At 39.8% G+C, this 26,502-nt stretch overlaps 2 protein-coding genes across 6 annotated transcripts in view; both read left to right on the top strand.

Moving 5' to 3' along the window:
• The window catches only part of COL15A1 (collagen type XV alpha 1 chain), a 109,785-nt gene extending 97,440 nt beyond the window's left edge, over window positions 1-12,345 (top strand). For 2 of the 3 annotated variants that reach the window (XM_068674655.1, XM_068674656.1), the window contains exons 29-37: window positions 766-876; window positions 1,392-1,536; window positions 5,193-5,257; window positions 6,395-6,523; window positions 6,698-6,757; window positions 8,097-8,156; window positions 9,186-9,371; window positions 10,289-10,404; window positions 10,748-12,345. In XM_068674655.1, coding sequence (XP_068530756.1) covers window positions 766-876; window positions 1,392-1,536; window positions 5,193-5,257; window positions 6,395-6,523; window positions 6,698-6,757; window positions 8,097-8,156; window positions 9,186-9,371; window positions 10,289-10,404; window positions 10,748-10,964 — 1,089 coding nt within the window. In that variant the 3' untranslated portion in view covers window positions 10,965-12,345. Of the gene's footprint in view, window positions 1-765; window positions 877-1,391; window positions 1,537-5,192; window positions 5,258-6,394; window positions 6,524-6,697; window positions 6,758-8,096; window positions 8,157-9,185; window positions 9,372-10,288; window positions 10,405-10,540; window positions 10,684-10,747 lie in introns of those variants that run through there. The other variant, XM_068674657.1, reaches the window with a different exon arrangement.
• Window positions 12,346-21,408: 9,063 nt separating this feature from the next.
• Window positions 21,409-26,502, top strand: part of TGFBR1 (transforming growth factor beta receptor 1) — a 32,491-nt gene continuing 27,397 nt past the window's right edge. The window contains exon 1 of one of the 3 annotated variants that reach the window (XM_068674660.1): window positions 21,409-21,573. In XM_068674660.1, the coding sequence (XP_068530761.1) occupies window positions 21,495-21,573 (79 nt within the window). In that variant the 5' untranslated portion in view covers window positions 21,409-21,494. Of the gene's footprint in view, window positions 21,574-21,725; window positions 21,947-21,977; window positions 22,150-26,502 lie in introns of those variants that run through there. The other 2 variants (XM_068674658.1, XM_068674661.1) reach the window with 2 other exon arrangements.

The raw sequence follows: 26,502 nt of genomic DNA on the forward strand, positions 1-26,502 counted from the left end.
AAGGAAGGAAGGAAGGAAGGAAGGAAGGAAGGAAGGAAGGAGAAACCAGCAGACAAAGAGAAAATAATGTGAGGTCAGAACCTACAATGGAGGTGACTTACTTCATACAAAAGATAATGACCTAGCATTTAAATGCTTCTTCTTACCTGCCACTGTTCCCCAGCTAGCTGCTAATCAGAAGAGATACAGTTCAAAGTGCCTGCAATTTTGTGTGGCGTCTCTTCTGTTACCTGGTACACATACCCATCCTTTTGTGTGGTAATTACCTATGTGCGGTAATCATCACTTTGTAACATATCTTTAAATATCTGTCCATTTCATGTCAATCTTGCTTTGCTTTTTCCTTGATGTGGGAGAAAAGCAACAAGCTTTTATGCTTCCTCCAACTTTCTCTTTGCCTCCAGCTACAACATAGATCAGGTGTTTTTTTCTGGGTGAACTAGGAAACAGCAACAGAGGCACTTCCCTCTGTCTCCACTCAGTCTCTGTCTCTCCCAGCCTGTGAAATCCTTCTGTGAAAATCCTTGTGAAAATCCTCTCCTCCCTGTGAAGTCCTTGCAGCTTCAATAGAGGAGGCATTCTTTTTTATTCCATATCACTGTAGAAGGAAGTGATGCCAAAAAGATTTTAAGTGGATCCTTTTCTTTATTAATCTCAGAAATTTCAGGCAACTTTAAAAGACCAGTGCATGGGGTTCTGATCTTGCTTCAACTGAGGTTCAGATCTTGCTTCAACTGAATGCTTTCAAATATGTTATGTTTAAAGGGTGAAAAAGGAGACAATGGAAACACTGGTGTAAAAGGAGAAAAAGGAGAACCAAACAGAGGATTTTACCTGACAGGACCTCCTGGACCACCTGGAAGACCAGGATTAATTGTAAGTCATATAAATGGTATAACAGGAATACTTGTGGGTACCCATTGTTCTAACTTAGAAGGCTGTAAAAAGAAATAATCATCATGATGGTGTTAAGAACAATATATACACTCCTATGCTAACCATTAGGTTAATGAGACAGACTTGCATTAGGCATAAACACAGACACTTCACTATTGGAATTAATTTTCTCTGAAGAACTGGTATAGTGTTGTGCTCAGCTGGCTAATACAAGTAAATCAGTATGTAGATTCATGCTGTCAACAGCATTACAAGTCAAGGCAATATATATTAACTATGTAAGACCTATCAGAAAGCTTTCTGAAACTCCAATTCTTTAATTTAGTTTAATATATAGTTGTTTTTTTTCATTTCCCATGGTTTTCAAAAATGGTTATGACTCATGTCTGAACAGTGGTGTAGTGGCCTGCCTTCAGAAAATGTTGTTACCAGAGATGAAGGACCTGCAGCCGTGAAATTGATACATTCAAGGTAGTATTTTTTATCATTCATAGGGACCAAAAGGGGACTCAGTTGTTGGACCCAGAGGACCTCCAGGTTTACCTGGCTTACCTGGATTACCAGGTTATGGAAAAACTGGACCTCCTGGCCCGCCTGGCCCACCAGGACCACCAGGACCCCCTGCAATATATGGCTCAGGTGAGAGGGTGTCATTCTGCTTTTCACTATGTATATGAGCATACTAAGTATACTAATAAGTATGTATATATACATACTTACATGCCCCTCTCTCCTCACCATTTCCTTTACGGATCTGCTCTTCTAGCCACCCATCCATTCTTCCTGCTTGAATCAGGTTTCTCCCTTCTTTCCTGCACACTGATGTTATTTCCCTGAGGGGTGTGTATTGGAACTGAGAGCACAAAAGGGGCAATTTCTCTGCAGTCAGTTTTCATTGACTAGTGCCATGGGAGCACTAATGTGTGAAAATTTTATTTTAACTGTGATTAGGAGGAAGTAACAGAGGAGGGGAGGAATAACACGGGAAGGTTGCCTTGAAATATTTGTGAAGTTTATCAGACTGGCTAAATTTGGGAAGTTGTTAATGTGGGCCAGGAAGCTCTTCTGTGATATAAGGGCAGTACTCACAGTAGATTTTAGGTCTAAAATGGAACTGGTGGAGAACTGCTTCTAAAAACTAGTTGTTATTGCACGCTCTGAATATGAGCAAATCTGTTTTGGGATTGGTTACTGTATCTTTTGGTTACTTTAATCATTTTCAATTTACTTGATTAGAAAAAGGTGTAAAAATTGTCACAGGTCGTAACATCTGAGGGAGGAGCTTAGTTAACGAGGTGGTGCTAGAGGTTCAGATGACGTATTGCAACCTTGCATTGCTTTAAATCAAATGTCAGAGTTCAAGTCAGTTGCACTTTTGACTCCTTCTGGCTTGCAGGTCTGTTAGTGGCAAGACTTATTGTTAATGTCCAGCCCTTAGACTAGGTTCTGATGGAAACGGTTCTGGGCTCCACTTGACATCACTTCTGAGTGTGATGTCAGAGGATAACTTGTCAGTGATACCTGACTGAGAGACTGATTCCTCCATCAGGAAACTGTGCCCAGAATAAGAATCTGGTAAGGTAAAACCAGCCCTCCAACATGAAGCATTCCCTAATCTCATCTGAATGAAAGCAACATGCTAATAGCAAGGGCATTGTTAACCATACAGAGAGGTTATAATGCATGACTGTTCTGCCTAAACTTTAGGTTGGCCTAGCTAATACAGAGCTCAGTTTCTGAGACCTATTGATCTGACTTCTTCCTGTAACACTTGTGCTTTCAGCATGCTGCACTGGGGAAAAGACCCCTCCACCTCCAGTTTGTAGTCTGCAGGTATTTCTTGAACCTAGTCAGACTGTTTTAAACAGCTGCCCAGGGACAAGGTGATACTTCCAAGCTGTCATCCGGCAAATATTATTAATGGAGTGTTTACCAGAAGTGTTCATGCCCTGATGAATATTTGAACAAATGAGTAATCCTTACTATATTCAACATTGGAACATAAGCCTGGACATGGATTAGCCCCTGATCACAATAAAATTGACAGATCCATGGCATCCATAAAGGCTGTCAGGTCTTTTCCCATGTAATTCACATCAAGTACTTCTGAATATTAGCTAAGAGACCTAGTCAGATGAATATATATATATATATATATATACACACACATATATATTATTAATACTCCATCCCTATACTTTCACTTATCTACTCTGCCCATAGTCTTCATTATCCTTCTACACATTTTCCTCTTTGATTTGTAAGTAGCTTCTTTAGGCAGCACACTGATGGACGTCCATTTTACTAAATATTATGGTGACAGGTGTTTGTTTCTTTATTTAGTATCTTCACCTAGTTATCGCTGTTTACTGCAATATGGAGTTCACATACTGTAATATGAGGAAAGAAGAATGGCTTATCTGCAGATAAATAGCTTTGAATTCTTGTGAGAAATAAGCCCCTTTTCCCTGCTATTGGTATGAAAGAGATTTTCTCTGGAGAATCCTCAGAGCATAAATTCTTTAATTTGTAAAAGGCCATTTCGAGGGTTCTCATGGCTTCACAAAAATAAATAGTTTTGAATAATAGATTTTGCTTTATTGGTATGTAATTGCAGCCTCTCAATTCAAAATTTATAAATTGGTAAAAATCAAGTTCTGGAATGCAGCACTGCTTTCAGGATTAGGCTTTACTAACTCTTCAATGGTCCATTCTATATTTTAAAGTTTTATCTCACAATGCTTTATTCAGATTATCAAACTACTTCAAAGTGGAGAGATACAGTGAAACAGAAGATATTCAATATTTTTACTCCACTGATTGTATTTGAAGGTGGGGGGGAATCTATAGCTCTATTTTCACTGAAGGTCATTGATCCTTATTCACTTCAAAATTAAGAAAGGAAGAGGAAACAGTCCTTTAGCTTATCTTCTTTTATTCTCCTTCAGTCCATCTTGTTCCAAACTCTCCAGTAAGCTCTGAATAAGTAGAGTTTAGATTATTGTGGGGAGGTTATCCAGAAGTACTCAACTAAATTTCTCCAAAGGGTGGTTTCAGAGAATATTTCTACATTATTATATTTCTCCTTCAACTTGGAAGAGCAATTTGGTCCACATTTAGGATCATGGGACTGTTTGCATGGCTAAGATCAACTGGATACTATTCTGAAGTGCCCAACAACATAGGAATTGGGAATTGGCAAGGAGGTGAACCTTGCAGGTACTTGTGCATATTTTATGCCACAGATTCATCAGTGTGTTGGAACATGTTAGACTCCCCCATGCTTCAGATAATTTGACAGGTATCCACCAACTATTTTTTCTCTTTCTTCCATGTCATACCAGCTCACATTATGCCTTTCTGTTCATAATTATATTTCTTGCTGAGCCTTTTATATACACTCACAGCAGTATACTAGTGTACTCTGGTTGATACCTCTGGACCTACTTTGTTGCCCCTACTTTGTGTCTCTGTTTTTAAACACAGAAATATCTCTACTTGTAATTTATAAAAGGTCTGCCCAGATTTTAGCTATAGAGCCTCACTGGGATGCATCATGATGCTCACTAGGGTCTGCACGGTCTTTCTTCTAAGAAGCTTTAAAGTGCCATTATCATATGAATTCACACAATATTTTTGCTTTCAGTCTTCCAAATATTTTTTTCTTTCCTGGAGTTTTTACTCCAAAAAACAATGATTTTCAGCTCAAGGTGAAAAAATTCAGTTCCAGAGTAGAGAGAGGTATTAGGTAGGTAATATATGTTGTGGACTACAGTCTTAGAGGTTCAGGTTCATACCACCAGAGAATTCGTTGTTGCTTTGAAACAATAGCTGAGCTCACACTTGTGAATTTTTATCTAAGTAAAAGTTAATTCTAGTTTACTTTAAGAACAAAGGATATATTTACTCCCTCAAAGCCTATATGGGTGGGAGCTAAAAATTCTTCCAAGTACACATCAACAGCAGCTAGCAGAAGAAATATTCCGGTCAATTTAAGTCAATCTGATTCTTCATTTGCAGAATACCCACAACAAATTCCAAGCTGTTGATTTTAAATTTCCAAATAACAGAGAAAAGATTGTTTCACCATTGCTTAATAAATAAGTAAATCCTCAGAATACATTTTCTATAGTTGGCTTGAACACAGTTATTCAGAGCTGGCTACGTAAGGACCATGGCCATTTAAAGCTCTCGCTATTCCTAGACACCACCACCAAGTCCTTTATTTATGTCACTCACTTTCTCTCTCAAAAAAGATGACCTTCAACATGTGTTGTATGCTTGTTTTGTTTTAGCAGCCGCAATGCCTGGGCCACCAGGTCCTCCTGGAGAGCCAGGGCCACCTGTGAGCAGGAATCTGGTAAGACAACAAAAGATGGAAGTTTGCCATAGCAACCTTGTTTCAAATCTTTTCATGGTCACTGGTAGTAGTAACAGAAGACAGAAGGCTTAGTCCTGCCTTTTTAATTATCAGAATCTTTTCTTGTTTACTAAACCTCATCATGTTTTAGAATGGAATCCATGCAGCTGGGAAAAGTGATGAGAGAAGTCTGTCCATTTCCTTGTTAGTAACAGTCCATTCAAGCAAATGCAAGTATTGATGGGATGTTAAAGAAAAGGAAAGGTGTACATATTCCATACCCAAAGCAACAGTTCTGAAAGAACTGCAACTTAACTTGCAAAGATACTGGAATAACCTCTGAATGACCAGTTTCCATTAAAAAAAAAAAAAGGAAAAAAAAAAAAAACACTTCACACTAGACTAAAACACACTCATTCAGGTCACTTGATTCTAAGATGAAAACTGTAACAAATCTAAAATTTATTCTGCTAAATAATACATTTAAACTGAATTGTTTCCTTTTCTGACTTGATAAATCAAATGAGAATTGTATCCCAGGTATCCATCCAGGAAAAATGGCACCTAAGACTTCAGTCTTGTTAATTTCTAAATTAAATATTCTTAATTTATGAAGGAAAAAAAAAAAAAAAAGATTCAAGATAGCAGAGGTGTTTCACTACCATTTTTTAACCTTTTCCTTATCAAATGAACTAACAAGAATGTAAATGACTTCCCAGCACAGTATCATATCTCTGCTAACTGCATTTTCTCATAGAGAAAATGTATCTAGAATTTAGATACATAAATGTATCTAGAATCATGTGTGGGATTTCTAAGGCATAGCCAACCTTATCAAGTCTCTTCTGTGTTCTGCCATTTCAATCCTGTATGCTAAACATTAGAGACACAATCATCTCACTCTGTGAAAAATTAACAATTGGTGTAGTTCTATTAAAACCAACAGAGTAATGATTCTGTAATGCCAAAATATGTCTTTTTTATTGAAGTTTTTTGTATGGAATGACATAAAACTGATTTTATGAGCATTTCCCAAGCAAGAAGTCTTGACATTTATGTGTTTAAATTAAACTTAGATTTAACTTGCCAAGTGTTTTGTGTGTTTGATGAAGCATGATTTGTTTTGCTACTTGACAGATTACAACATTCCAAAACATTGCGGGTATGTTGGAAAAGGTTCATTTCGTAACAGAAGGTACGCTAATCTATCTGAGTGAAACCAGTGAGGTTTTTATCCGTGTTCGGAATGGATGGAGAAAATTGCAGGTATGATTGCACTACATCCTAATACCTTCGAGCTCTCTTACTCAAAATGGAATCATTGTGATGAGAATCATTGAGAAGTATGGGTGCAAAGATACTTTTTTTTTCTTTTCTTTTTTAAGCTCATAAACTCCTACTGATATGACTTTGTTTGCTTCTCTTTTTGTGTTCTTTCAGCTTGGTGAGCTAATTCCCATCCCTGATGACAGCCTTCCTCCTCCAGCCATATCAAGCCATGTAAGTACAAAATACTAGACTGTGAAAAAATGAGTCTAAATGTGCAAAAAGAGAAGATACACTTGGCAGAAGTTGCAGGCAGGTCCCTGCACAACATGATTTTCTTCTGAGACTTGTCAGTTCAAAGTAAGTATCCTGCCACTGCATAACCTTGCAAAGTTGTTCATGCTGGCCAGCCATTAGGCTTTTTCCATTATATTCTGAGATTTCAAACATGACAAAGACGAAACAACCTCCACAAAACACAGGACAAAGCAGACTGCCCACTAAAAAGAAATCAGTATTCTGTTTCATAACACTTCTGTCAAGAAAACTCGTAAAAGTGTCTCTGAAAAGCGGGTTTTCTTTAAAAGTTTATAGCGCTTTATTTATGCTATATCATCATCACCTGCATATAGCTTATCCCACATCGGGATAAGTGGGTTACTGAGGTCTCTTCTAAAATCTCGCGTGTTAATTTATACCTGACTTCATTTTGCAGATTATTGTCTAAATTTGCATGTGAACATGCTGCCTGTCCCAAAAAATCATATAAGGATAAAACCCAGGAAATGGCAAACGGGATAGAGAAGTCTTGTTGATGACTGGTCAATTGATCTTACTGATAATGAAAGGGCAAGGGAGTGCTATGAAGGCTCATGAGAAGGAAGGTGGCTGGGAAAATAAAAGTAGTTGGAATAGGCCAGACAGAAATGCACTTAGCACACTAGGAAGATCTCTAGACCTCGTTTTATAAGAAATTTTCTGCAACCTCCAGCTGACACCACATCATTTTCCCAATTGCTACATTCACTGGCTCATTACTCATATTTTCCATGACCATAGAAGAAAATTTAGCTGTTCATGAGAGAGCTATTGAAGCTCATCAACCTTTTGGTCTCTACATTTCACTTGTTTAGGAGAGGGAATTACTAAGACCTTAAGAAATCTCCCCAACCACTAAACTTTCTGTTTCCACATTCTTCCTGTCCTTTCAATGTTGTTTTTCCTGAAGTGGTCTTCTGCTCCTACCAAGAGCAGGCCACTTCCATATGGGACTCCAGGTGCATACTGGTGCTGACACCAGGTAGGGTACTGCAGAATGGTAACACTTGGGTCTAGCAAAGCAACTTGGCCAGGACAGTATTCAAACACATATTTATGTGACAAACTAAATTGAAGGTACATACATGTAGGTAAAGTATTGTGGCTACATGGTTCGGGTTTATTTTTCTGATGCAATATAGTTTCAGATTCTCCAACATTCAATGTCTACTTTATGTACAATATTATGGAATGTCTAAAATTCTGGTCTAACTAACATATTTAACATACATATCTGTATGTGTTAAAATAACAGGGATTTCAGTCTCTTCCGGCACCAAGTCCAATATCAAATATGAACAATGGAAAGCCAGTAGTAAGTATGAGATCTGTATTGCAATTCGTACCTGCATTTTGAAATACTCCAATTTGCATGTTGAGGGAGACGTGTGATATTTTCTCTTCAAATTAACAGTTTTTGCTTTAGAAATTTACAAATATTTTTTTAACTAGTTTAGACATCACAGAGAAAATAATAAATGGTTTCCTCCAGGACTATTTTAGTCTCCCTAGCCCCTTTAATATCTTAGAAAAGAAATAAACAAACAAACAAACAAACAAAAACTGATTCCATGTTAGGAATACCTCTTAACTTAGGGATTGTGCCCAAAAATCTGCAACACAGTAATTTTTAAGCTAATAATTGTGTTACGATTAAATCACTAAAATATTAGTTAGAACCTTTTCTATCTTCATGATGCTGCTTGTTTTTAAACAGACACTTTAGAATATAAGCCTTCATTTGAAGTACTTTAAAATATTTATTAAAATATTTATTAAATTTTATTTATTTATTTGTTATCACATTTCTAATAATAATTATCAAATATATTAAAATACATTAAAATAAAATTAAAGTATTTATTAAGATATATTAAAATTAATGTTTAGACAAGGAAAGCAAAATAATGGAGTTACATGAAAAAATAAAGAAGTGGAATAGTTCTTGTGTACTGTTTGACTCAAGTATGCTTGTTCTTGTATTTGGTAACATTGAATTTTCAAATGGTATATGTCACTTCTTACTACTTATTTCCATGTCTGTAAGATTTCAGATTATGTTTGTTAACTTTTTGAGACTGTTGTTTTAAGATACTAGCTACTTTTAAAAGTTTTTAAAGAGTATATAATTCATGGTTTCCTGACTGTTAAAGAAATATATTACAGGGTTGCATAGATTTAAGGAATGTAATATTATTATGGCAAATAAACTTAATACCAAGAATGGAAGGTACTAGGTCTTGTGCTGGCAGGGGATAGGTGGTAGTTGTTTTCAAATATGTCTTCCTCGTGTTATATACATGTACTTTAAAAAAAAATGGCTTTTCTTCTTTCTTTTCTCCAGCTGCATCTGGTGGCTTTAAACTTGCCATTTTCTGGTGATATGAGAGCAGATTTTCAGTGTTTTCAACAGGCCCAGCTAGCAGGTTTGACAGCTACTTATAGAGCCTTTCTCTCATCACATTTGCAAGATCTGGCCACAGTTGTCAGAAAAACAGACCGATATAACTTACCAATAGTCAATCTTAAGGTAAGAGTGAGTGCTTAGTATTTGTTATATTAGGATAAGCTGTAGGTGCCCCAAAATCTTAGAAAATACCAAAAGCTTAAAAGTTTCAACAAAAAGTACATTTTATAAAGAAGTTTTCCTTCATATTTTGGAATCAGGTTACAGGAGGAAAAAGGTAGTGATAAAGCAGAAAGTTAAAGACTCGCATTTCCTTTCCTTTTTAAGGTGTTACTTCTTTCAGTATCCAATTGGGCATTCAGTATTCCAATTAGGCATTGGAATAGACTGCCCAGGGAAGTGTTGGAGTCACCATCCCTGGAGGTCTTTAAAAGGCGTTTAGCTGTTGAACTTAGCGATATGGTTTAGTGGAGGACTTGTTAGTGTTAGGTCAGAGGTTGGACTCGATGATCTTGAGGTCTCTTCCAACCTAGACAATTCTGTGATTCTGTAAAAGAGGTTTAGATTTGATACAAGGAAGAAATTCTTTGTTATGAGGGTGGTGAGGCACAGGAACAGGGTGCTGAGAGAAATTATGGATGCTCTATCCCTTGAAGCATTCAAGGCCAGGTTCAGTGGGCCCTTGAAAAAACTGATCTAGTGGAAGGTGTCTCTGCCCATCTCAGGACTGTTGGAACTAGATCATCTTTATCAGTCTCTTCGAACCCAAACCATTCTATGACTGTATAGTTCTATGATCAAGTTGAATATTTGGAGTGACAATAGAGCAGAGATGCAACTATGAGGCAAAAGTGAGAGAGCTATTTGCAGAGAGATGATATCTGGATTCATTCAGGAGCATCATGCAGAATCTAAGATGTGAAAGTTGGAATCACAAGTTTTCTTAAATCAAGATAAGATTTTAGATTTACTGAGAAGTTTATAAAAGTCAGTTATGACATATTATTTTGTTTGTAAAAATGGCTTTGAAATTTTAACAGGGAGAAATGCTTTTCCACAACTGGGAATCTATATTTAAAGGAAATGGTGGAGAATTCAACATTAATGTTCCAATATACTCCTTTGACGGGAGAAATGTCATGACAGACCCATCCTGGTGAGTTTACATTATCATTTTTTAGTTTTACATGGCATTTATTTTTGCCAGATAGTACAAGTGGCAATATCTTGGGCTATTAGAAATATGATAAAAATTTCTCTATTTTCTTATGCTGTCTTCTTTTCCATTTCAGATAGCCTACAACTGAGATATCAGGCTCTGTTTTCCTTTTCTTCCTTTGCTTTCTATCTTCATCTTTTCCCACATGCTGTTTGCTTCAAGGAAAGAAAGCAACAAAAAATGGTCATATGGTATGAACAGAGCAAAGTCATCATATAGGCATGCAGCTGAATGAAAAATAGACTTTTTCAGAAAATAACCTGTTAGCATTACTTTTCAGGCCTCAAAAAGTAATATGGCATGGTTCAACTGCGAATGGGATCCGAATGGTTAGCAACTACTGTGAAGCCTGGCACACAAGTGATTTGGCAGCTATGGGACAAGCATCACCACTGAAGAAGGGAAAACTTCTCGATCAGAAAGCATATAGCTGTAGCAATCAGTTTATTGTTCTCTGTATTGAAAACAGTTTTGTATCTGATCCCCAAGGAAAATAATTCACCTGCTGCACATAGTATTCCATCTTATGACAGAAAAAGCTGACACTGAAATTTTATTTGTACTGATGTAAATATTTTATTTTTTGCAATTGCACCTTTCAGGAAAAAATAGCCAAAGAAAATGTACCTCAACATAAGCCATATTCCAGTTGGGTGAAATATCCCATGTCACATGAGGCTGACTTAAACCCTTCTTTCCACATGAACCCCGCATGGTTCAAGGTCTGCCAACACTTAACTCACAACCCCTTTTCTTTCTGTCTGAAGATCAGTGAAAGTCTAGTGTGGTCTACAGGAAAGATTCAGTAGCTTATCTTAGAAGCAATAAGGCTCAGCAAGGCTGATGCTTCTTCATAGTTGAGAAGCTGCATGTTCTTTTTACTTGCATAGGTTTTTGAACACTCAAGGCACTATTTAAATATATGTCTATATACATGCTGTCCCCGAGTAAATAAGGGGATGCTGTTAAAACTTACAGGGATGGAATTGACAAAAATTTTTAAGAACAAAGGTGCTCACCTTTCAGTCTCCGTGGAAGCTAAGTACCTACCTCCCATAAGCTTTTATAGATTTCACCCTGGTTCTTATACATGAATTTAGCAGCCTGACTGCTTACTTCCACTATTTGCAGATTCTAGGCATAGGGCTTTATGCAGGAGAACTGAATCTCACCTAGACAAAATCTGGTCCTTATTTTGGTGCTATCGTTATCAGGAAATCTGGAACAATATTAATAGAAAACATCCTGTTTTAACTGGCAGAACTTTGCAAAGTATATGCAGACAAACAAGCCATCTGACCGTTATTTATTTTATTGCATGTTAGAGGAAGTCATTTCCTGTTGTGGCAAGCATTGCTGAATGAAAAATGTCTGTCATCGTTTCTTTACAATAGGTTCTAGATATTGTTATCTCACTAAGTTACATGTAAAAGTGATTTTCCTTTTTGTGAATTTACCCTTCTGGCATTCACGTAATGAAGGAATCATTAATATATAATCACAGCAGCAATGATGGAAATGACCTGTAAATGCTAACATTCTTGACAAACAGTATCACCACAATATCTTAAGTCTTTTGCCTACATATTTGTCTACTGCATACTTTAAAAAAGATATTTTGTTGTATTTTTTCTGGTGGTAACTATGGAATTCAAGAGCCATGTTATCATTTTAAAAAAAATCTAATCTAAAGTCTGTGTTTTAAGTGCATAATACTCTTATTTGTCAGCAAATTAATAAATTACTAGATAACTACTTTCAAAAGACAAGAGCAAGCCAAATCACATTTATTATACTAAACTGATTTAATTATTACATAATAATGTGAAATCCAACTTTATTTTTTCAATTATTATAAAAGCATATTTCCCAGGGTCAGCTGAATCGTATCTTCTTTTTTTCTTGGAAAAGCCACAACTCCATCATTACAACATGTTCATGAGGCAAAAACAGCCTCTATATTGCATTTTAAATGTATGCATAACAATTCACTGCACTCATTTTTAGTACATCCATTTCCCTAAAATGTTGAGCACTTGTGAAACGCTATATTCCTTTAATTTGCACAGCTGGAAGAGTTGTATATGTATGGTGGGGTTTCACTTTGAGACACAGAAGCTTCAAGGGGGAAAATAATTTATTATTTTTTTTATGTACTTCCAGCAGGATGCACCTAGCTTTAAACCTATGTTTATGCTTGCAGCCAGTAATTACAGTCAATTCTTACTCTTCCACTCCTGAGCTAGAGCCATCAGTCACAGGGAGTTGGGTATTTCCTTGCCTAGAACTGCAATGACAAGTTGGGGATAAGAGATGGGATCAAAACCAAGTGCTCAAAGGGGGAGGGAAGAAGTCAGAAAAACATAGTTTTTAGGAGATAGTGCACAAATATTAAGTCAGGTCCAGCAGTAATGTGTGCAGAATTCCATTTGTGCCAATCATTTCACAGGACTAACTTCTCTTTGTATTCTGGATAGCTGTTAGAGCTTAGAAGGAAACTGAAACAGTTAAACATGATCAATGATACATTAGAGAAATCTTAACATTTGCTTCCCAACTTTAACATTAATTCACATGCTACAGGAATTTATTGTACACCTTTCATCTTAATACAGAGCATAAACAATGCATCATCTTGGCTGTTCCACTGCTGAGTACACTCACTGTGCTCATACACCTGCCAGGGAACTAGCTGAGCTGAGACCAACAGGAGAGACCTGTTAGAAAACCGAGGTATCCCTTGGAGAAAACAAAAACAAAAACAGAAAACACCGTCATTATAACCAGAGACAAAGATGCTCTTTATATTCCCTGGTATAACTGCAGAGAAACAGTAATGTTTATCAAGGATATGACAGAGACAAGTTTGGCCCAGTACTTAAAAATATATTAGCTCTCCCTATCAAAGCTGAATACTTTTGAAGTTCAACACAAAAATCAGGTGCACTTCAGGAAGAAGATTTGTTAATTCCAGTAAGTAACTGCATTTAAAACAAATGAATCAATCACAAAGAGTAACACTGCAGCACAATTGAAAAGAATAACTATACTAGCGAGAAGAGTAACTATACTCTGTGAGAAGAGTCCAGAAGCTGCCCCATGGCAGATCAAAGCCAATTTCAGCCTGCTCCAAAGGGACCCACCACTGGCCAGAGCTGAGCCAATAAGCGACATTGATCGTGCCTCTGGGATTTAAGAAAGGAAAAAAAAACTGCTGTGCAACTGCTGTTGCTGGGAGAGTGAGGAGTGAGAAGCAGCTCTGCAGCCCCCAAGGTCAGAGCAGCAGGAGGGCAGGAGGTGCTCCAGGCAGGCAGCAGCAGTTCCCCTGCAGCCTGTGCAGGGAGAGGCCCCTGGTGGAGTAGGCCCTGCAGCCCATGGAGCAGATCTCCACGCTTCAGCCCCACCATGGGTGGAGGAGCCCCCGATGGAGCAGGTGGATGTGGCCTGGAGGAGGCTGTGGCCCATGGAGAGCCCCCGCAGGAGCAGGCCCCGGGCCGGAGCTGCAGCCCGTGGAGAGGAGCCCCCGCAGGAGCAGGGGTCTGGGGGGAGCTGCCGCCCACCCGTGGGGGACCCGTGCTGGAGCAGTTTGCTCCTGGGGGATGGACCCCATGGTATGGAGCCGTGTGGGAGCAGTGCTTGGAGAGCTGCTGCCTATGCGCAGCCCCCGCAGGCTCAGTTCAGGAAGGACGGCATCCCGTGGGAGGGACCCGATGTGGAGCAGGGGCAGAGGGACCGTGAGGGAGTGGCAGAGGCGGTATTACAGACTGACTGCAGCCCCCATTCCCCATTCCCCTGTGCCACTCATGGATAGGATGTAAATGAGGGGGGAGGAGAGGGGGAGGAGAAAGGTGGTTTTAGTTTGTTTTTAGTTTCTCACTGCTCTAGCTTATTAGCAACAGGTAATAAATTATATTCTTATGTATTATGTATTCCCAATGCTGAGTCTATTTTGCCCATGGCAACCCTTGAGCCATTTCCATCGGATTTTCTCCCCTTTTTTCTTTGAGGAGAGGGAGTGGGACAGCATTTATGTTGGAGTTCAGCTGCACAGCAGGGTAAAACCACCTCAGTGTAGTGTAACAGCTTCAGATTCTAGTCAGCAGATCTTCTGCATGACATTTTATGAGTCTAGTTCCCAGAATCATCCCACCACCCTTTCAACCTTCCTGATACCTTGAGATATGAGAATGCATCCCTTGATCCTATACCATATTAGGGTGGGATGAGTGGTGTGTGTGAACTCATGAGTTTCCTAAGTTCTCATTGTGATGCCGACCACAGCCAAGCCCCTTTTGCAATTATCAAAAGCTGTATTAGATTTTTTGTTACAGATAATGTTGTTGGTAATTGTTCATCAACTCCATCAAAACTCAGCAGTAATTTCCAACTTGTTGATTGTATTATTTTAAAATTATTTCCTTCCAAGAAGGTATTGCCCCGTGGGCTCAGAGCCTTCATGAGTTCCTAGGGCTTGTGAAGTCTCTGTGGTTCATCTGCCAACAGGCTGCTTTGGAAACATGGCCTTCAGCACATTTTCATTTGTCTTTCATTGCTATTAGTTCCGTCTAGATAGTAAGAACCTGGCTCACTCACAGCAACTTAGATCTGCTCAAATTGCACATGGATGAATAGAACATGCAGCAGTGTGTTTAGATGTCTATGCCTCCATTTTCAGAAGGCAAGAAGCAGGTGTCTCTGCATGTGCCATGATACTTTTCCATTTGGGCAGGAAAGTACGTGGATAATGTACAGAGGTAATTATCACTCAAGTGACAATTGAATGGATTTGTAGATGAGGCCTCTCAAAATGTGTCTCCTACAGAAAGGCCTCTGCTCTTACAAACAAAAGGTTGGGGGAGAGAAGCTAGAGAAATTAGTTGCACCAAACTCAGTTACTTTCTAATATCCACTTTTTTCCTGGGGTGAGAGGGAGGGTAGGAAGTGAAGTCAACCTAACTATTGATGATATAACAGAAGACACTTCAAAGTTTAGGTACATATCAGCATTTCAAACTCCTGCTCTCAATTGAGTGCAAAATAACAACAGATATGCTATTCATTCTGTCAAAGGCACTGAGTCACGGGATCTCTCTTACAAAAAACTGATTGCTCACCACCAGAAGAAAGGGTAGGGAATACTGATGAGCAGCCTAGAGAACAGATTAAAATAGTCACTTAGAGCTAGCTGTATCTTCTTTTACAGGTACAATCACTAGGACATATGGTGGGAAGGAAGAAGGGTAAGGCGAGTCAAAAATATTGGAGAAGAGGAAGAACAAAGCACTGAAGTTGTAGTGAACTCTGTAAATGAGAATTTAGAAGAAAATCCTGTGTAGGATCCATTACAGAAACTCTGTTGGTAGTAAACGGGCTAGTCTACAGGTTGGAGCTACAGAATGGACACTGAACTCAGATGAGATGTTAGTGAAAAGCAACCCATTTAAATCTAACACAGGTTAAACACAGTGACGAAAAGGATTTAATGAAGCCACATCCAAACGTAATGATCCTCTATTGCCCCCTCAGCCACTGGTAAATATCCATAGGCAACTATACTTCCACTGACACTTTGGGCATTTAAAGAGCAAAAATCTTTTTCTGTGGCAGGAAGAATCCACAGACATGGAAATAACTGCAATAGGAAGGACTGAAAGTATCAAGCAAAACATCCATAGTCTTGCAAGTAAGATCTGTAAGCACAAATCCCTTGGGCATTGAAAGTACATTTTCAATATTAACCACTAGTAAAGTGAGTCCAAAAGGTACCAGATTTAAGGTATACTTTTGCATAAAAGCTTTGGTTCTACATAGGAACTAAACTATGTGAAGAAAGTGAAAAAGTTTAGGCAACCCTTGGTGCCCTGACCACAACTTTCTGTTCAGTTTATTTTTAGGTTGATGTCTCTGTACAGTGTGCAGCTGTAAGCACCCAACAGTAAAAAAAAAAAAAAAAAAAAAAAAAAAAAAAAAAAAGTTACTTCTGAACTAGTGAAGCCTATTTTAATCAAAGGGAGGTAAAGATAAGAAGTAGAGCAGCAACTTACTGGTATCAAAAATCACAACCCTCTGGAACAGTTAGTCCTAGCTCATATGCAAGAGAAGACTAAATCTGTTTTAGCCCCAAGTAAAACACAGAATACAAGAAAAATACAAGAGCAGACATACTTATGCAGACTTTGTAAGCATAGGACAAAGCTGTCCTTACAGCTATTTTGTAAGGACAGACCAGGACAGAAATCTGCAGAAATTAAAATATGCCTCTAAAGGTTTTGGTTGCAATGTTCAAATGTACACTGCACTTAAGACCAAAGTAGTTTATGGTTGTTTTATTTTCACAACTCTTCATCTTCCTTATTTTGTAAACAGGAAAGCAATGTCCAGAGCACAAACTAAGATTATTTATTAAGGCTAAGACTGCCTGGAGAACCCTAGCTTCCTCTGTTACAAATGCTGCAGTGGCTAAGGCACGGTGTGTCCAAAGAGAAAGGATGGTCTCACATTTGTGGTAAATAGAATACACATTTGCCCATTAACATTCACAAGAAATCTATTTTCTGCTTCAGGATATACATTTTTTTTTTATACTCTTTGTTATTTTCTGCTCACATTATTTGCCTTTCCTTTCAGTATTAATAAGCCAAGACACCAGTCTTATACAGAACTCTAATTTGGCAGAAATAGGTTCCTCACAACTGTACTGAGAAATTGTGCTTAATGGAATGGGATTGATCTTTTTTTACATCTTCCTTCTTGTAATCACAAACATTTGAACCTAACCTATTCAGAGATGAGTGGAAGTAACTGGCATGAAAAAGGCTGGTGATTTGTATACTGTGCCACCAAAATAGCACACTGTTAACTTTGCTGGAGGAATGCAGAATTATTTGTGAATGGAGAATGTTTGATGTCCAGATTCTGGCATCTACGCTAGTAGTAAAAAGAGTTCTTTACAGCAAGGACTGCTGAGTACATTGATTTGTCATCACTAGTTCAGTAGTAAGCACCCAGGCTCAGGGTTCTACTCACAGCCATGCTTAAAGTGGCATAACACAATTTCACAATCCCGTGGAATACCAAAAGGGATCTGTGAACTGTACAGAAATATCAACAGAAACAAGCACCGGAGGGTAAGACTGGAATCTCATATCTCTTGGTTCCTGCTTTAAAAGATATATGAAAAAGCCCTTTCCCTTCAAATGTATCAGAAATTTTTTACCAGATGTAAGCAAACAAATAGCTGAGTGCCAGGTGACCTTTATGATGCTTACTACTCTGTGACTGTGCTGTGCTGTTGCAGTGCTGAATTTTTAAAGTGAAAACAGAAATGGATCATGACTACAAGAAAAAATTGGAGCTTTATTAGTAGACAAAATTAGAGGTGTGAGTCAACTGTTATCCTTATGCACTAAGAAATTCTGTAAAGTTTTTAGACAATATTCCTCTGAGGTTAAATACCAGCAGAAATAAAAAATGACAAGAAATGAATACCAGCAGTACTCTATGAGGACTCCTCATCAAAAAGACCTTTTTCTCCCTGGCTTGAGCTTATTTATTTAATTGTTAGGTGTAAAAGCCACCTACTTTCAAGGATATTTGTTGTGAGCATTACCTGAGGATCTTTACCTCAGGACATTACCTGAGGACAACCAATTGAGGTTGTCACTGCCAGAGAAAAGATATGAAGGACACCATCACTCCAGGTCACAAGCAGTTACGAGCTCTGAAGAATGAGAGTGGATGGGGAGTAAATAGCAAGACGCGATGTGCTGTAGCAAAAATGACATACATTATTCCCTTAATATTACTATCAACTCCATACAAGAAGTAGAGCTCAAGCAGGTAAAAGCTGTGCTTTTACAAAAAAAAAAAAAAAAAAAAAAAAAGTATCCTTTCTTAATTAAAGGCAAGCTACTATAATGTATCTATCCTTCACTGTAGAGTCACTGGTGAGATAATCATATAATTTCAGGGTTGCTACAGCAACATAAAGCCTTTGGATAGATCATGACATACAGTCCAAAGCCATTTCCAGACCTCATGTCAGCCTCTTTACTTCTGGCTACCCACCCCCAGCCTAACCAGTCTTCTTAGTCACTTCTGTGTTTAGTAACATGCCTCAGACTACATATTTCCTCACTGCTTTTAGCATAAATTAGACCACTCTTTTGTGAGTGCAGCCCCAGGGCAGGTACTGTGGGCTGTGGCTTAGCCACAGTGGCGGCAGTGGTCCTGGTGGCTGTGCTGGCCCCCACAGTGATGGGCTTGGTCCTCATGATGCTGGGCCTAGATACAGCAGGCCGCCCCATGGTGTCCTGTCTCCAAGAAGCTACCCTCACAGAGAGGCCCCCGCCGGGATCCTGGCCCAAGGGCTCCAAGGCATCTTCTTGTAACACAAGTCCTGTGAGGAGCAGCTGAGGGAACTGGGGTTGTTTAGTCTGGAGAAGAAGAGGCTCAGGGAAGACCTCATTGCTCTCTGCAACTACCTGAAAGGAAGGTGTGGGGAGCTGCGTGTTGGCCTCTTCTTGCAGGTGACTAGTGATAGGACTAGAGGGAATGGCCTCAGGTTGCACCAGGGGAGGTTTAGGTTGGAAATGAGGAGACATTTCTTCTCAGAAAGAGTAGTCAGGCATTGGAACATGTTGCCCAGGGGGGTGGTGTAGTCCCCGTCCCTGGGGATGTTCAAGGAAAGGCTCAATCTGGTGCATAGGTACATGGTTTAGCGGGTGATATTGGTAATAGGGTGATGGTTGGGCCAGATGATCTTCGAGGTCTTTTCCAGCCTTAATGATTCTATGAGACTTACAGTCAACACTGCCCTCTGTGAATATACCATACCTGATTTCAAATTAAGCTGGACATTGTAAGTGTAGGAAACAAAGTTCAAGGGGTTTAATAGCAGCACCATTAAAACTGCCATCACTGCAATCTGCTTAAGTGCAAACTAAGAACTTACAACACTGCAATATACTTGCAAACCTACTAGCTGTAGGATAACTAGTGTAAGCTGTAGGGACCAGGCAACTGTATACTGAAGCAGTATGAAGCAGTGCTACCTGATTCATAATTCTGAGATACGGATCTGTCATGTTTCACAGACAGTGAATTAAAAGGAAAATTTTAAGACATATGACACCCTTTAACTGACCTCCTGATAATGGGGATAATGAACTGGGTTTGCTTACTTAAGATCTCACTGTATTTAGTTTTGGAGGGACAGATGAGGTAAACCTGGCAATATCTATAAAAGTTGGATGTGTAAAAATTCTGGGTATTCTATAAAGCAGTGACAAAATAATAATAATAATGATAATCTGCTGCTTGCCTCTGATTTAGCAGCATCACAGTCTTCTGCTAAAGTTTCTGATTTGTGAGCTTACAGAAAAGGGAAGCAAATAAGTACTTTCATTCTTTCTGTGCTAATTTGAGTAAAATTGCTTGAGAAAATAAAGGATCTGGTTTTCTTTGTTGTGTTGGGGGCTTTTTTTGGCTTTTTTGATGGAAAACAGCTTATTCTGTTGACTTGGAAAATATTACACGTTCAGTATTTTTCCTCTTACTGACCATAACTTGTAAATGTCACAATGCACCAAACAGTTTAAAAAACATAAAATTCAGCTAATTAAATGAAGAGAAAACTATAAAAACTGCAAATGAAGTTTTGCAACATCTTATTTCCTCTTGCACTACCACTAACTATACATATTTTCATGTTGAAACACAGATTAACTAGAAATTTTTGTTAGCCTGATACAGTACTTCTTATCCTAAAAGACTGACAGAGCTGTTAGTACCACGTTTCTGTTAGACCATATAGCAGTATAACCACGGCTGTTCGACCACATTGCGGTCGCTGTTAGTACCACATTTCCATACACTTTTGCTTCAAAAACTGAACGATTTTTATTAGTGCCCATTTGCTTAAGTAAATCTACTTATGAGTATTCGTATATTTGATCTTAGTCAAAAGCTAATCCATAGAACAATTTGTTCTGTATAATTTCCTGTCATCACTTGTCCCTTTTCAAAACTGGTTACATTTTAATGCTTTATGTAGCTCCTCAGCATGTGTTTTTCTTGCATTACAGAGTGCTGTTTGAACCTCCCATACATGCTCAAGTATTTGCTTTCTTTCTGGAAGGGGGAAAGTAAAAGACTATTCAAAACCTGTCCGTAATTCTTGCAAGAAATAAGACTTAAGTAGAGATCAAATGTTCCACTCTCTGTCCCTCTGGGTCCTGCGTATTTTACGCAATGTGTCTAAAGGCCACCATATTCTAGTAGAGGTATGAAACAAACCCATGTTTAAACTGCGGATAATCTTGGTATAATAACCTGCTTTAATGAATCTGTGAAATAACGTGGGAGCTGCAAACGGGGTCTAGAAAGGTTCTATCCTTATACTAATGCAGGTAGGCTCTACCCTATCTCATCCTGATGCAGGTAGGCTCTACCCTATGACCTTTTAGGCTACAGGAAGACAAATCCTTTGCTCCTGAGTTGCAGGCGGGCTGCGGGGCTAGCATCACGAAGGCTGAGCTTCCTCTATACGGCTGCCAGCGGGTCTGTGAGCAAGCTGTCACAGCGCCCGTGCGTTACACCTACACCCGTGTGTGAGAGAAACGCATCAGAGGCAGCCGCGGGACGGGCTCTGCCTGCCTCCCCTAGCCCACACCCCCACCCAGGCAGCTTCTAAAGACGAATTCCTCAGCTCCTGGGGCTGCTTCCCCTCTCTCAACGAGCCTCCTGCCGGAAGCCCTCTCGGGCGGACGAACGAAAGCGGATGCTCAGCGGCGAGGCTGCCGCCAGCCGCCAGCCCCCAGCCCGCCCCTCAGCCCCGCCGCGGGGGTGGGACGGGGACGGGGACGGGGACGGAGGGGGGGGGGGAGCGGCCAATCAGGCGGCGCCTCCGCGGCCGCGGCGGCAGCGGCAGGAGGGAGGCGAGGAGCGGGGCGGGGCGGGCTGAGGCGCTGCGGGGCCGCGCGCGCGCGCGCTCGCTGGGGCTGGCGTTGCGGGTTCGAGACCGGAGCATGGCGCTACCGGCCACTCGGCCGGGCTGGGCCCCGCTGCGCCTGGCGGCGGCCGCGCTGCTCTTCCCCGCGGCGGCCGGTGAGCGTCTGAGGGGCAAGATAGGGGGAGATAAGGGTGGAAAGGAATTGGGGTGAGGGGGTTGAGAGCGAGCGGGGTCAGTGCGCGGTGCTGGAGGCGGGGGGTAGGGGAGCGGCGGCGGGCGGCTGCGGGTCCGCGGCGGTTCCTTTCAACAACATGGCGGAGGGGCTGGCTGGGGCGGAGGCGCCACCCCCCTGGTGTCCGAGCCCGGCAGGGCCCGCGGCCGCCTCGTCCCTTTGTTGGCCGGGCGGGTGCGGTGAGGGGCGGGCGAGGTGCCCGGGGTGCCTCAGCAGCCCCCTGCCGCCCCGCTGCTGTGTGCAGCCTGAGCCCTCTCCAGCCCTGCCTGTGGTTTGTTTTACAGCCGCCCCGCCAGGTGGGTACGCGGCTGTAGGTACGCAGGCGGTGGGGCTGAGCCTCCTTTCTTCTTGGGGAAACTTGTGGCTGCTCCCTGGGAGCGCTGGCGTCGTCCCGGGGAAATCCCGCTATGTCTCCTCGCAGCGTGTCAAAGGGCGCTTGCAGGCAGCGCAGCGGGGAGAGGAGGCGTGAGGCGGTGCTCGGAGCCTCCCCGGAGCGAGGGTAAGAGATCCCCCGGCTGCCATGTCGGGCGCTTTAACACGCCACGTTGTAGCGTGTTTACAGTGTCTGCGGGGAAGCTGTGACGAGGGAGGTGGGCGAGCTTTCCCTCGCAGCCAGACAGCCGTGTTTGCCTTGCCAGGACCGCACCATGAGGAAGTGAAGGCTGCAGTCAGCGTCGCACAGTGAAGTGGCTTTGTTCTGCTGGCTTCTCTGTACCTGTGGCGTCTTGTGAGAGAGAGATGTTTGTTATACAAGTCTTACAGATGCCTGGTTTTAATTGCTGTAGGTTCCAGCTGCATCTCTAGCGAGAGGTTAATGACAGATACACAAAATCTGATTTATAATGAATTCCAGTTCCTAAATTATTCTGCAGGTGGGTCGTATACTGCTTTGGGTTTTAAAGAGGAAACGGAGAAGCACCACAACTTATTCCAGCTATAAGACATCTGGGGTTTCACCGTGCTGTTCGCAGTTCACTTTAAGGTGGTACTTATACTGCAAAGAAGACACTGCTTAAAACAAGTAGCTAAACTAAAATACTCTATTGCTTGTCAGTCTTCTTACTAAAGGAGGTGGAGAATCTTTTGTTGTGGAAACAGTGAAGTAAGCCTAAGTTAACTGTTGATTTTTCTTGTGTTCGTGAAAAGGTGTAGCAGGCTTTAATAATTTGAAGCTTTCTTACATACCGTATCCAATCTAGATGTTGAGGGAAACTTTAACTTGATTTCAGCTTTGAAGCTTTCTTTTCCCTTTTAATGCTTCTAGTCAGTCAAGAATTCCCATTCAATCTCTTCCAGGAAAGAAAGGTCTGAAAGCTTTATGTGAAAACAAGGTAATAGATTTCTATGCAAAAGCTTAAGGTTGGAAGTAGAAGTGTTCTTTTGTGTGTGTATCTCTGTTTGTTTGTTTGTTTGTTTGAAGTGGGGCAGGAGGGGAAAGAAGTCCACCTTGTCCAGAGTAATGGGTGGGGATCTAGGGCTCATGATCCATAGCTCATAGACAAGTCCTCTCTTACTGGTAAAGGGATTAAATTGTCTGAATACTGTGCTCTAAGTTGACAAAGACGCGTGACATATGATTTGTATACAGTTACTTAGCATTCTTTGCAAAAGTTAGACATTTTCTGATTGCAAAACAACATCAGAAGCAGCATGCTAGTTTAATGTGTGAATGAATCCTCTTGTGATATGTTTTGTATGAAAATCAGACATGTCATGAATCACAGTGGCTAGCTGACTTCCTGTCAAGCTCTACTTTTTAAGCCTACTACTAGCCCTAATTTGAAAGCAGTCGTTATTTATTTATTTTTTATTTTGTAACTGTGTAAGCCACAAATAGTCTTTAATATTTTAAGAATTCAGGGGCATTACCTCTTGGAAACAATTGCATTCACACAACTAGTCCTTATCACAAATAAGGATAGAAATCTGTTTTGTATGCTGAAGTGTATTTAAACATATAAATTAAAGACTTCTTTTTTTCATGAAGGTAGCAAGGCTAAAACAAAGATAAAGACCAAGGCTTTTAATTTTATTTTTTTTTAAGTATACTTTTCTGTGAAAGTCACCCAAACCAATTTTTATTTTTTTTCTTATAAGAGACAAGAACACACCTGTGAGTAGCTTTATGGATGAGTTGCAAAAAAATACATCTATGTAGCACCATTTGCCACCTGCACTACAGAGGACATAGCATTGCTTCTTGGAAGCTGAGATTTTTCACAAGGCTTTATCGTTACCTGCAAGATGTAGATAGGGCCTCAAAGTATTTTGTCCGCTGTCTTGGGTGCATCATTTTGGCTTCCAAAATTGCTGTTTTCCTTTAAAGTTGTGCAAAACAAAAAAGTATTAAATGTATGTGAATGCTGCCCTGGACACTGTTACCTTACAGTACTTAATTAGTGCCTTTGTGCAAAGAATGATTTAGTCAATGTCCTGAAATATCATGGTTAAAAATGTCAGAGTATCTGGAATACCGTACTTAAACACTTCTGCATCTTGAGCCAGAAGAGTTCAGTGGTGAGTCAGGTGTGTTGTTTGAGGGGAATGTACAAATAACACAGGAAGCTGACAGCACCTCTATGTATTACATTTTTGCTTGTGAAAAAAAAAATGGACAAGGAAGAAACAGACAATAAACACTAGAGCCCTGTTGGTCATCTCTCCAGGATCTCTCAGTGTCTCTTCCATATATCACAGCCTTGCTTCTTCCTCACCTCAAGCATTATGTCTTGTGGAACCAAAGTCCTGACTGTTCCTCTGGTGGTACTTCTCTCCCCAGCTGTCACATGTATTTCCCATGGAAGAAGAGTTTTAATGTATATCACAAGAGAAGGACCTGGAGCTTCTTGTTCAGCATAATACTGCTTTTGGGGCCTGGAATCGTTTGACTTTTGATTTGATTTACTTTAAAATGTTTACAACAAAGGTTTTGATAGAAGAATTAAAAATATTAAATTATATTTATATTGAGATGTGGTTTTGCTTTTGAGAAACACCCCCAGGATGTTTTAACTGCTTCAATACCCTTTGTTAGCATTGCTTGAAAGATCTTTTTCAGCATATGATTTACAGCCAAAAATTCTTTCATCATAGGTAGTGTTCTATACTAAAACTGTCTGGATGAAATAGTGTTGCAGGATGTGAACAAATAGTATATAGTAATTCATAGCTTTTTGTGTTATTTAAAAAAAAGTCTTTCTGTACTTTTGTTAATTTGGGAACACAAGAAATATATTTAAAATATTGTTTCTGTAGATAACCTAAGAGTATAGACTGTTAAAAGCTAAGTGAATAGGCTGTACTTAATTCTGTTCTGTTCACTTTTTGTATATAGTATTTATAACTGAGCTCTGGAGAACCAACTTCTTGTCAAGCTGCATCTAATTTACATTGCCAGCTTGTTACACCCTCGTTTAATGCCAGTGGTTGCATCCACACACTGTTGTAATTTTTTTAAAAGAAAGTGTTCTGTGCTAGTTAAAATATGGACTAAAACTTGAATTTAAACTTTTTTTTTTCTTTTTGCTCCTCCTCAGGTTTAGTAGTTTTGAAGGAGCTTTTTGTGTTACAAACTTTACTGGGGGAAGAGAGGTAGCAGGGAGATGAGGATTCAAAATGTATGGGAATGCATTATACCTGAAAGATATTACTAGCTCTGGAAGATTAGAGAATGACTGCTGTATTTTACAGCATGATCTTATCAACCAACAGTAGTTGAAAATACATGAATATTTAAGTGGGCTTGGAGAACTGACTGGGTTCTGTGTCTGTTCTTAAATACAATGCTTCCCTGAAGAAAAAATGGAGATGAAGCAAAAACTTCCTCCGAGACAATAGCAGTGTGATTGTTTTTTTCCTTGAGGTTGAAGTTGTAAGTGAAAACACTTGCTTATCAAAATGATTTAATTGCATGTTAGTAATTGGCTTCTCCTCCTCATCCCACTAGTGTTAAATCTCATCTATAACATATTCATATATTCATAGTCTTTGTTCTTTTATGCATAGGTAACTGGGAAGTGAGATATAGGCAAGAATATTCCAAGTCTCTTTCTTGTCCTCCTGCTAGCGGTTGTTAATGATGCCTGATTCAGTTTTCCTGTTAGTAAAGTACAGGCATTTTACCATTACACACTGTAGTTGTAAGGTATGAAAAATTGTAAATGGCAAAAGTAGAAAGGCGGCTGACATTTTTTGAAGTCTTTTTTTTTTTTTATGAGAGTGTGTCCACTAGAGAGCAGCAAAAATCTGTATTCCTAGAAGCTTGCCTGTTTGGCTGATTAGGCATTATTTTCCACTTTCAAATAAAGGGAGGGGGGAGTGTAGCTTCAGAGTAGGGGTGTATTTGTGGAGAAAAACATTCAGTCGAGTGTGGACAGCGTACTGTCTTGATATGAGGCTAGAAGATAATTGCATCAAACTGGGACAAAAGTATAAATTGTTCTATAAAATTGTACTCATTGAGAACTCTGTAGCAAAGGAATGGGGGGAACAAAACAAGGAAGACACCAAATGCCTTATTTAGTATGAGTGACATTTGTGTATCTTTGCAATTCTGTATGACCAGGGTGATGAATAAGCTTAACAAGATCTACTCAAATGTCATTTTTTCAGTTCAGGTAACTTATTCTCTGTACCACGACTTAATGTACATTAAAAAAATATTATGTCTCTTACTGTAGGCATTCAGATGCATGTGCAGTTACGGTGAGCCAAGGAGATGACTTAAATAGAAAAAAAAAAGTCTTAGATGAAGCAAGTCAGATAAAGGCCTGCAAGAGTTAACTTGAAGAATAAATGTTTGTAATAACAGATTTCCTTCTCCAGAAAATTCTGCAATTTAAAGAATGAAACG

This window comes from Anas acuta, chromosome 2 (genome assembly GCF_963932015.1).
Source record: "Anas acuta chromosome 2, bAnaAcu1.1, whole genome shotgun sequence".
Classification (NCBI taxonomy): domain Eukaryota; kingdom Metazoa; phylum Chordata; class Aves; order Anseriformes; family Anatidae; genus Anas; species Anas acuta.